Here is a 12,498-nt window from a genome sequence, read left to right as displayed (position 1 = left end):
AGAAACTGTTGTTATTGACCAAATACTTATTTTCCACCATAATTTGCAAATAAATTCATTAAAAATCCTACAATGTGATTTTCTGGAAAAAAAATTCTCATTTTGTCTGTCATAGTTGACGTGTACCTATGATGAAAATTACAGGCCTCTCATCTTTTTAAGTGGGAGAACTTGCACAATTGGTGGCTGACTAAATACTTTTTTCCCCCACTGTGTATATATATATATATATATTCCCCTTTATTACTTTCCAACCCCGCCACCCTTTCCCTACTTGGGGTAAACTAGTGAACAACAATGCTTAGGCCTCTACTTCCAGCTTATACTTACTATCTACATTTTATGGACACATTCAATTTTACAATAATTATATATATTTTTTTTTTTTCTCCTGAACTTGTTCTACTCTCAACCTCTCTGATCATTTTCATGATGTCCATCCGGTTTGTTTCTATATGCCATATCTTTCTAACTGTGCTCTTTCCCAAAAGCTCCCAACATAGAACCTATATACTTATTATGGACACAGTATGCTTACATTATTAGTTATCTTGTTATTATTTTGTTGTTAGTTGTTATTAGTCCCATCCTTCAGCTCCATTGAACACCTCCCATCTATCTCTTAACACCATCCATATATGATTTCTATTTGCCATATATATTTCAACTGTACTGTGATGTTTTACAAAAATTCTGAACCTTTCTATTCTCATTGCTTCTACAGATTGTGAATTAAAAATAAACATTTTTGCTAAAAGTATTATTATATTATTGATTGATTGACTATAACTTTTCAGATCACCCAGTAATGCTATCTGCAAGGTTAGCTCCAGGTAAATATTGCAATCCTTTAGCCATTCCTGGACCTGTGTCCAAAAACAAGCTACAAATGGACAGTACCAAAACAAATGATCTAATGATTCTGTCTCTTCGCAGCAAAATCTGCAGAGCTGGGAAGATTGTATCCCCCATATAAATAACATTCTATTGGTAGCAAGAATTTTATATAATAATTTAAATTGAAAGATTCTAATTTTTGAATCCGGTGTCGTTTTGCGTATCAGTTCATAAACACTATGCCATGGGATCGGTACGTCAAAAATCTCTTCCCAACTATTTTGCAATCTATATGGGACGGCTGTCCTTAAATGAAACTGGTATACTTTTTTATTTATCACAGTTTTCCTTAACCAATTATGTTCTTTAATGCAAGGCCGACAGACAAGTTCCTTACTTTCTCCCCCTTCCACTTTCCTCTTCCATTTTTGCGGTAAGGCTGCAATTATTTGGTTGTAATTTTTGGTAGAGCAGACATTTCCATATGTTTTTGTTAGCTGCATGTGCGACATAACTCCACCAGCCCTACCGAAGATATAATCTTCGTAAATGATACCTTTTTTAAACATTTTGTCAAAAAAAAAAGTGTGGGTCAGAAGTTTACATACACTAAGTTGACTGTGCCTTTAAACAGCTTGGAAAATTCCAGAAAATGATGTCATGGCTTTAGAAGCTTCTGATATGCTAATTGACATCATTTGAGTCAATTGGAGGTGTACCTGTGGATGTATTTCAAGGCCTACCTTCAAACTCAGTGCCTCTTTGCTTGACATCATGGGAAAATCAAAATAAATCAGCCAAGACCTCAGATAAAATAATTGTAGACCTCCACAAGTCTGGTTCATCCTTGGGAGCAATTTCCAAACGCCTGAAGGTACCACGTTCATCTGTACAAACAATAGTACACAAGTATAAACACCATGGGACCACGCAGCCGTCATACCACTCAGGAAGGAGATGCGTTCTGTCTCCTAGAGATGAACGTACTTTGGTGCGAGAAGTGCAAATCAATCCCAGAACAACAGCAAAGGACCTTGTGAAAACGAGTCCTATATCGACATAACCTGAAAGCCCGCTCAGCAAGGAAGATGCCACTGCTCCAAAACCACCATAAAAAAGCCAGACTACGGTTTGCAACTGCACATGGGGACAAAGATCGTACTTTTTGGAGAAATGTCCTCTGGTCTGATGAAACAAAAATAGAACTGTTTGGCCATAATGACCATCTTTATGTTTGGAGGAAAAAGGGTATAGCTTGCAAGCCGAAGAACACCATCCCAACCGTGAAGCACGGGGTGGCAGCATCATGCTGTGGGGGTGCTTTGCTGCAGTAGGGACTGGTGCACTTCAGAAAATAGATGGCATCATGAGGAAGGAAACTTATGTGGATATATTGAAGCAACATCTCGAGACATCAGTCAGGAAGTTAAAGCTTGGTCGCAAATGGGTCTTCCAAATGGACAATGACCCCAAGTTGTGGCAAAATGGCTTAAGGACAACAAAGTCAAGGTATTGGAGTGGCCATCACAAAGCCCTGACCTCAATCCTATAGAACATTTGTGGGCAGAACTGAAAAAGTGTGTGCAAGCAAGGAGGCCTACAAACTTGACTCAGTTACACCAGCTCTGTCAGGAGGAATGGGCCAAAATTCACCCAACTTATTGTGGGAAGCTTGTGGAGGGCTACCCGAAACGTTTGACCCAATTAAACAATTGAAAGGCAATGCTACCAAATACTAATTGAGTGTATGTAAACTTCTGACCCACTGGGAATGTGAGGATATGGTTTACGTCTCTTAAAGGCCCAATGCAGCCATTTTATCTCAATATCAAATCATTTCAGGGTAACAATGAAGTACCTTACTGTCACGAATTCAGCCGAGGCTGCCCCACCTCCTTGCTCGGGCAGGCTTCGGCGTTCGTCGTCACCGGAGTACTAGCTGCCACCGATCGATGTTTTCTGTGTTACACTTGTCTGTATTGATCACACCTGTTACCCATTATGTTAATTTGTTTCCCTATTTTACCCTCTGGTTCCCTCATGGTGTTGTGCGTGACTGTTCGTCTTTTTGCTGTCTTTTGGTGAGCCGGTATTTGCTCTTCCCTGCGTGGAGGACTTGCTCTGCTTATTTTGTTCCAGTAAATGTTGTTCCATTCATACAGTTCTGTATCCTGCGCCTGATTCCATCCTACCGCTACACCCAGAATCACGCACCATTGTAATGGATTCAGCAGGCACGTCCATTCCTTCAAGCTCAGTGGAGGAACGCATCCAGCAGCACTCGACCATGCTACAAACTTTGGGCACAGCTATGGATCGAGTCCTGAACACTATGGAGCGATGGGACAGAGGAGGTTTCCCAACATCTCCTCTTCCTCCAATTCCACCCATTCTAACACTGGTTCCAGTGGGATTCGGCTCTCGGTCCCGAGGGCATATGATGGAACAGCTGCCGGTTGTCAGGGGTTTCTCTACCTGGCAACCATCCACCCGGCTCCCTCGGGATACGAGAGCGTGTCCGCCCTCATTTCCTGTCTGTCGGGGAAAGCACTCGAGTGGGCCAACGCGGAGTGGGGAGCTATAGATGCGGAGTCTGTGCACCCGCCGTTTCCGGGCTGTATTCGATCATCCACCGGAGGGTAAAGTGGCGGGAGAGCGATTGTTCCACCTCAGACAGGGGAAGAGGAGCGCACAGGACTTCGCATTGGACTTCAGAACCTTGGCTGCCAGCGCGGGATGGAATGAGAGGGCCCTGATAGACCACTACCGATGCAGCCTACGGGAGGATGTTCGTCGGGAGCTGGCCTGCAGGGACACCACTCTTAACCTAGAACAGCTGATAGACTTATCTATCCGGCTCGATAACCTGTTGGCCACCAGCAGACGTCCGAATCAGGGTCCGTCCAGTCCATCCCCCAGCACTTCCGAACCTACACCCATGGAGCTTGGAGGTGCTGATGTAAGGGGGACCGGTAAGGGCACTGTTTCCTGCACCAACTGTGGCCGCAGAGGACACACTGCTGGTCGGTGCTGGAAAGGGTCCTCAGGGAGTCGAGGCAGCAGGCAGGGCCCTGGTGGACCATCCCAGGTGAGTAAGCGCCCAACTCACCCAGAGCTCCCTGTTGCTCACATGTGTGTGTGTGTAAGATTTCCTGAGTTTTCCCCACATTCCCAGCATAAGGCGCTCGTAGATTCTGGCGCAGCTGGGAATTTTATAGACTGTCTGTTTGCACGTAGATTAGGGATCCCTATTGTGCCTGTTGATGTGCCCTTCCCCATACATGCCTTAGATAGTCGCCCTTTAGGGTCGGGCCTGATTAGGGAGGTTACAGCTCCACTCTGGATGGAAACGCAGGAGGGTCATGAGGAGAGAATCAGTCTCTTCCTGATCGATTCTCCTGCGTTTCCCGTGGTGCTGGGGCTTCCCTGGTTAGCCATTCATGACCCCAATATTTCGTGGCAACAGAGGGCTCTTAAGGGATGGTCCCGTCAGTGCTCGGGGAGGTGTGTAGGTGTTTCCTTAGGTGCAACTACGGTGGAGAGTCCAAACCAGGTCTCCACGATGCACATTCCCCCCGAATATGCCGATTTGGCTCTCGCCTTCTGTAAAAGGAAGGCGACTCAATTACCACCCCATCTACAGGGGGATTGTGCGATAAATCTCCGGGAGGGCGCTGCACTTCCTCGGAGTCACGTGTATCCTCTGTCAACATATGTCTCTGAATCTCTGGGACAGGGATACATCTGGCACTCCACTTCCCCTGCCTCCTCAAGTTTCTTTTTTGTGAAGAAGAAGGATGGAGGTTTATGCCCGTGCATTGACTATCGAGGTCTCAAATCAGATAACTGTAAAGTACAGTTACCCACTACCTCTCATTGCTAGTGTGACGGAGTCATTGCACGTGGCGCGCTTCTTCACCAAATTGGATCTCAGGAGCGCGTACAATCTGGTGCGTATCTGGGAAGGGGATGAGAGGAAGACGGCATTTAGTACCACCTCTGGGCACTATGAGTACCTCGTAATGCCGTACAGGTTGATGAATGCTCCATCAGTCTTCCAATCCTTTGTCGATGAGATTTTCAGGGACCTGCACGGACAGGGTGTAGTGGTGTATATAGATTATATTCTCATATACTCCGCTACACGAGCCGAGCATGTGTCCCTGGTGCGCAAGGTGCTTGGTCGACTGTTGGAGCACGACCTGTACGTCAAGGCTGAGAAATGTCTGTTCTTCCAACAGTCCGTCTCCTTCTTAGGACACCACCTGTCCGAGTCAGGGGTGGAGATGGAGAATGACCGCATTGCAGCCGTGCGTAATTGGCCGACTCCAACCACGGTTAAGGAGGTGCAGCGATTCTTAGGGTTCTACCGGAGGTTTATCCGGGGCTTCGGTCAGGTAGCGGCTCCCATTACCTCCTTGCTGAAGGGGGGACCGGTGTGCCTGCGGTGGTCAGCGGAGGCGGACAGGGGTTTTGGTCACCTGAAGGCACTGTTCACTTTGGCTCCTGTGCTGGCTCATCCGGATCCCTCCTTGGCATTCATAGTCGAGGTGGACGCGTCCGAGGCTGGGATAGGAGCCGTACTGTCTCAGCGCTCGGGTACGCCCACAAAGCTCCGCCACTATGCTTTCTTCTCAAAGAAGCTCAGCCCGGCGGAGCAAAACTATGATGTGGGGGACCGGGAGCTGTTAGCTGTTGTGAAGGCTCTAAAGGCATGGAGACATTGGCTTGAGGGGGCAAAAAACCCTTCTCATTTTGACTGACCACCGCAATTTGGAGTACATACGGGCGGCGAGGAGACTGAACCCTCGCCAGGCAAGGTGGGCCATGTTTTTCACGCGTTTTGATTTCACCCTTTCCTACAGACCAGGTTCCCAGAATACTAAGACAGACGCTCTGTCCCGGCTGTATGACACAGAGGAGCGGTCCAGGGAGCCCACTCCCATACTTCCGGCTTCTTGTCTGGTGGAACCGGTGGTATGGGAGGTTGACGTGGACATCGAGCGGGCATCACGCACGGAGCCCACTCCCCCCCAGTGTCCAGTGGGTCATGTGTACGATCAATTGATCTATTGGGCTCACACGTCACCCTCTTCTGGTCATCCTGGCATCGGTCGGACAGTGCACTGTCTTAGTGGGAAGTACTGGTGGCCTACCTTAGCTCAGGACATGAGGGTTTATGTTTCCTCATGTTCGGTGTGTGCCCAGTGCAAGGCACCTAGACACCTGCCCAGAGGGAAATTACAACCTCTCCCCGTTCCACAACGGCCGTGGTCACACCTATCGGTGGACTTTGTTACGGACCTCCCCCCAAGGGAATAGTACGATCCTAGTCGTTGTGGATCGGTTTTCTAAGCCCTGTCGTCTCATTCCTTTGCCCGGTCTCCCTACAGCCCTACAGACTGCGGAGGCCCTGTTTACACACGTCTTCCAGCACTACAGGGTACCTGAGGATATAGTGTCTGATCGGGGTCCCCAGTTCACATCAAGGGTCTGGAAGGCGTTCATGGACCATCTGGGGGTCTCGATCAGCCTGACCTCAGGGTTTCACCCCGAGAGTAATGGGCAGGTGGAGAGAGTAAACCAGGATGTGGGTAGGTTTCTGAGGTCATATTGCCAGGACCGGCCGGGGGATTGGTCAGTTTACATCCCCTGGGCAGAGATCGCACAAAATTCCCTCCGCCACACCTCCACTGACCGGTCTCCCTTTCAGTGTGTACTAGGTTATCAGCCGGTCCTGGCACCATGGCATCAGAGCCAGGTCGAGGCACCTGCGGTGGATGAATGGTTTCGGCGCTCGGAGGAGACCTGGAACGCTGCCCATGTACGCCTGCAAAGGGCTATCAGGCGTCAGAAGGCGAGTGCCGACCGCCACCGCAGTGAGGCTGCGGTGTATGGACCGGGGGACCGGGTCTGGCTCTCAACCCGAAACCTGCCCCTTCGCCTGCCGTGCCGGAAGCTGGGTCGGCGGTTTGTGGGGCCCTTTAAAGTCCTGAGGAGATTGAACAAGGTTTGTTATAGGTTACAGCTCCCCCCTGATTACCGTATTAACCCCTCGTTCCATGTGTCTCTCCTCAGGTCGGTGGTAGCTGGTCCGCTCCAGGAGGCTGAGGTGCAGGAGGTTCCTCCGCCCCCATTGGACATCGAGGGGGAACCGGCGTACTCGGTCCGTTCCATTCTGGATTCGAGGCGTCGGGTGGGGGGCCTGCAGTATCTCGTGGAGTGGGAGGGGTACGGTCCGGAGGAACGGAGCTGGATTCCCAGGAGGGACATCCTCAATCCCTCCCTGTTGAGGGAGTTCCATCGTCGTCATCCGACTCGCCCTGCTCCGCGTCCTCCTGGCCGTCCCAGAGGCCGGTGTCGGCGCACGGCTGGAGCCATGCGTCAAGGGGGGGGTACTGTCACGAATTCAGCCGAGGCTGCCCCTCCTCCTTGCTCGGGCAGGCTTTGGTGTTCGTCGTCACCAGACGACTAGCTGCCACCGATCGATGTTTTCTGTGTTACACTTATCTTGATCACACCTGTTACCCATTATGTTAATTTGTTTCCCTATTTTACCCTCTGGTTCCCTCATGGTGTTGTGTGTGATTGTTCGTTGTTTTGCTGTCTTTTGGTGAGCCGGTATTTGCTCTTCCCTGCGTGGAGGATTTGCTCTGCTTATTTTCTTCCAGTAAATAACTTTCTTTATACAGTTCTGTATCCTGCGCCTGATTCCATCCTACCGCTACACCCAGACGCATGACACTTACTGTAATACAGTGGCGGTCGGTGATGTTTAAATGAATGAAAGTTTACAACGTAGGTTCACAGGTCGAGAGAACAATTAGAGTAATCGAGGTGACAGACAATGACACATTCAATACCGCCTTGCACACTCTTGCCTGCATCTAACTGATCTAGGGTGTAATCATTAGTCCAACAGTTGCAAATGAGAGTTTCTATTGGATAAATTCAGGTATATTTCTCCCTGTTCGATTCTGTTTTTCAACAGAATCGGCGGAATGAATACACCCCTGATCTCACGCAAACACTGTTCACTTTCATAGCAGCCACATAAAAACAGCATGATCCCTTTGATCGTTGTATAATTCCTTCTTGCATCTACGCGCTCTCCTCTCCTTCTAACCCTTTCACCTTTTCCCTTCGCTTATGGACTTCAGTGCACAACACATCAGCTGTCTGTGACCAGGCAAAAAAACCTTTCCAAACCTTTATACAGTATCATAACCACTAACCACTACACACAGCCTACATCATTGTCAACATATTAGCTAACGACGTTAGTAACGTCATAGTCAACATGGCTACTAGAACTATTGCGTTAGTAAACCTGCTACAATCATGCAGTACAGTGTACAGTCAGCAAGCAGTTACACCGGCGGGCCACGGTTGCAATAAATTAATACATCCAAAGGTTTACCATGACTTGGAAGAGTACCAGTGTTGGATAGCCATAGCCAGCTAGCTAACATAGCATCCCTCTCTGTTTGAGCTGGGTGTTTGAGTAGGCTAAACTAGCTAGCTGCATTCGCTAGCTACACTATATATACACACAAAAGTACGTGGGCACCCTTTCAAATTAGTGGATTCGGCTATTTCAGCCACACCCGTTAATGACAGGTGTATAAAAATCGAGGACACAGCCATGCAATACCCATAGACAAACATTGGCAGTAGAATGGCCTTACTGAAGAGCTCAGTGGCTTTCAACGTGGCACCGTCATAAGATGCCACCTTTCCAACAAGTCAGTTTGTAAAATGTCTGCCTTGCTAGAGATGCCCCGGTCAACTGTAAGTGCTGTTATTGTGAAGTGGAGACATCTATGTGCAACAAGGGCTCAGCCGCAAAGTGATAGGTCACACAAGCTCACAGAACGGGACCGCCGAGTACTGAAGCGCATAGCGCGTCAAAATCGTCTATCCACGGTTTCAACACTCACTACCGAGTTCCAAACTGCTTAATATCAGCACAATAACTGTTCATCGGGAGCTTCATGAAATTGGTTTCCATGGCCGAGCAGCCGCACACAAGCCTAAGATCAACATGCGCAATGCCAAGCGTCGGCTGGAGTGGTGTAAAGCTGGAAATGCGTTCTCTGGAGTGATGAATCACACTTCACCATCTGGCAGTCCAACAGACGAATCTGGATTTGGCAGATGCCAGGAGAACGCTACCTGCACGAATGCATAGTGTCAACAGTAAAGTTTGGTGGAGGAAGAATAATGATCTGGGGCTGTTTTTCATGGTTTGGGCTAGGCCCCTTAGTTCCAGTGAAGGGAAATCTTAACGCTACAGCATACAATGACATTCTAGACGATTCTGTGCTTCCAACATTGTGGCAACAGTTTGGGGAAGGCCCTTTCCTGTTTCAGCATGACAATGCCCCATGCACAAAGTGAGGTCCATACAGAAATGGTTTGTCGAGATCAGTGTGGAAGAAATTGACTGGCCTGCACACAGCCCTGACCTCAACCCCATCTAACCACTTTGGGATGAATTGGAACGCCGACTGCGAGCCAGGCCTAATCGCCCAACATCACTGCCAACCTCACTAATGCTCTTGTGGCTGAATGGAAGCAAGTCCCCACAGCAATGTTCCAACATCTAGTGGAAAGCTTTCCCAGAACAGTGGAGGCTGTTGTAGCAGCAAAGGGGGGACCAACTCCATATTAATGCCCATGATTTTGGAATGAGATGTTCGACGAGCAGGTGTCCACATACTTTTGGTCATGTAGTGTAAGTGAAAGTAAAAAAAAGACATCTAAATATTGCTCTCTCTCGCATCTCCTTCACTTTTAAAGAAATTAATTCGTTCAAAACTGTTCAACTATTGTCTTTCTCTCTCTTTGAGTCAACTACTCACCACATTTTATGCACTGCAGTGCTAGCTAGCTGTAGCTTATGCTTTCAGTACTAGATTTATTCTATGATCCTTTGATTGGGTGGACAACGTCAGTTCATGCTGCAAGAGCTCTGATAGGGTGGAGGACGTCCTCCGGAAGTTGTCATAATTAACGTGTAAGTCTATGGAAGGTGGTGAGAACCATGAGCCTCCTAGGTTTTGTATTGCAGTCAATGTACCCAGAGGAGGACGGACACTAGCGGTCCTCTGGCTACACCATGGTGATACCCTACAGAGTGCTGTTGAAGCTACTGTAGACTGATTGCAAAACAGGGAGTTTCAATCAATTATTTGGTGACCTGTTAATATATTTAGTATGGTTTTATCTGAAAAGGATAACTTTTTCACTATTTCAATTTTTTTTTTAAATTCACTGAGGATTGTCCTCCGCTTCCTCCTTTGAGGAGCCTCCACTGCTGTAATAGTTTTCAATTTTTAGTGTCAAGTGTCAAAAAGGAACAAAAAAGCAGTGTTCGTTTCATCAGCTGTTGTGCAATTTACAGATACAAAACACAGGAAAAAACACATTGACTGCAATGGGCCTTTAACCTTGTTATAAACAGTGTTATAAAACTGTAATACACATGCTATAGACGATGACATACCATGCTTTGTGTGATGTGGTTCCCTTCACTTAAATCCAGATTTCTCTGCGTCCCCGCATCACTAACAGGTAATCTCCTGGAGAGAGAAAACACATGGTCAGAATAATTTGTACACACACGCTGACATGACATAAGTGTTTGCCTGGTGGCAGTGGTGTGCAGTGCTCTAGTTAATGACCGGCTTAAAGGCTTGCGTTTTCAACAGCACGTCACGCTGAGAAAGAGCGAGAGGGGAGGAAGGGCAGAAAGGTGGGGAGAGGGTGTGATACCTCTGCTATTGCAACACCCATCACGCCCCTCAAATACGCACCCACAGTCCCCCTCCACCCGAAGTAGCCCCCCCCACACACTTTGGATCTCTCTCATTCCCCCCACCCCACCCCCGCCCACCCAGGGGACGAGACAACGTGCATTGTGGGGCCCCAGCCATTCAATCACGTTCTCCACATACTCGTTTTCACTCATACGCTCTGCCCTCCTTACCCCTCTTCTCTCTAACCCTCTCCCTCCCTCCCTGTCTCCCTCCAATCTGCAGGCTGGCTAATATTCAATTGCCTTCAAAAACACACTTAAGGTCACTTTGAATAGGCTATTTATTGCTCAAACACCAAACATACAAACACACATAACCTGCATTATCACCGTTAAGTGAGGATGGTGAAATTGCTGGTAGTGAGAGGTACCTATTTACCCAAGTCAGTCTGTCAGTGAGAGAGCGAGAGACAGAAAGTTGGCTTCTCCATCATCGGAAAGAAAGGTGTCTGTGGCTCAAGCTCCGGGCCACAGGCTTGCCGCTTTTATTACAGTGACCTGGAGCTCATTAATCTTATTCTCCCTTGCTGCTCCTCCCTTCCCCCTATTCTTCCTGGAGGCTTGGGCACAACAGAGTCATGCCTGCCTGCCTGAACAACATCCATGTGAGACAGAACTGAGAACCCTTACATTTCCACGTAACATGTTGGGGGCGATGAAACAACAGAGCCCCATTAATTTTCGAGGGAAGCGAAGTGGGCGGGGGGGGACCATTAGGCGATGCGAGCATGGGAGCATAAACAATGTGGGACTAAAGTTGGGAAAAGCTGAACTTTATGCAAATACTCCGCGATCGAAGCTCACTATAGCTTCCAGCCCCTACAACAACAAAATAGCTTCAAGTGTTTTGTCCAAATACTGGTGATCAGCTAATAAAATAATGGACGACCTGACCAGAGAGGTCCAGGACCTGAAGAACAGTTTGCAGTTCTCCCAGGATCAGCTCGATGAGTTTAAACAGGAGAACGGCAAGATGACAGCAATCTATAAGTCATTGAGAGAGGACATCAGTTCTGTGTGTGAATCCATGATAACAATGACAGAGAAATCAGATTATCATCTCGAGGGACAATCAATGTGGAACAACATGTAGCTCAGTTGGTAGAGCATGGCGTTTGCAACACCAGGGTTGTGGGTTCGATTCCCACGGGGGGTATGAAAAATAAATAAAATAATGTATGCACTCCCTAACTGTAAGTCGCTCTGGATAAGAGCGTCTGCTAAATTACTAAAATGTAAATGTAACATGGTTGGGGACGGAATTGCAGAATCTCCACGAGACCTGGACGGAGTCTGAGGACAAAGTGAGGGAAATGATCTCAGAGAAATTGAAGATGGACCATAGTAATATTGAGGTGGAGCGCACCTACAGGACTGGAAAACCCACCAAAGGCCCAGGTGACAGGCCCAGGCCGATTGTGTTCAAGTTCTTTAGGACAAAGTAGCTGTTCTGGAAAGAGCCAAGAACTTAAGAGGAACGTATATCTTCCTCAACAAGGACTATCCTGGACTTTCCATATTATGTCTGTCTCTGATAAGCTACCCAGGAAAGGGATGAAAATAGCCCATATTAATATATGTAACCTTAGAAATAAGGTTCATGAAATCAATAACATCAGATAACATTAATATATTAGCCATTTCTGAGACTCACTTAGATAATTCATTTGATGATACAGCAGTAGCAATACAAGGATATAACATCTATAGAAGAGACAGAAACGCTTATGGGAGAGGTGTTGGTGTGTGTTATATATATATATATATATATATATATATATATATATTCAGAGCCATATCCCTGTAATGCTTAGAGAAGTTCTAATGTCAAGTGTTATTGA

The 12,498-nt window shown here is 47.4% G+C and overlaps 1 protein-coding gene across 1 annotated transcript in view; it reads right to left on the bottom strand.

The window, feature by feature from the left end:
• Nucleotides 1-12,498, bottom strand: part of LOC121536512 (BCL-6 corepressor-like) — a 71,365-nt gene that overhangs the window by 41,596 nt on the left and 17,271 nt on the right. The window contains exon 2 of the mRNA XM_045206466.1: nt 10,346-10,421. Within this exon, the coding sequence (XP_045062401.1) occupies nt 10,346-10,348 (3 nt within the window). The 5' untranslated portion in view covers nt 10,349-10,421. The remainder of the gene's footprint in view (nt 1-10,345; nt 10,422-12,498) is intronic.

Source organism: Coregonus clupeaformis, chromosome 23, assembly GCF_020615455.1.
Source record: "Coregonus clupeaformis isolate EN_2021a chromosome 23, ASM2061545v1, whole genome shotgun sequence".
Taxonomy (NCBI): Eukaryota; Metazoa; Chordata; class Actinopteri; order Salmoniformes; family Salmonidae; genus Coregonus; species Coregonus clupeaformis.
Note: the sequence above shows the minus strand (reverse complement) of the source record. Positions and strands in the feature narration are given on the sequence as shown.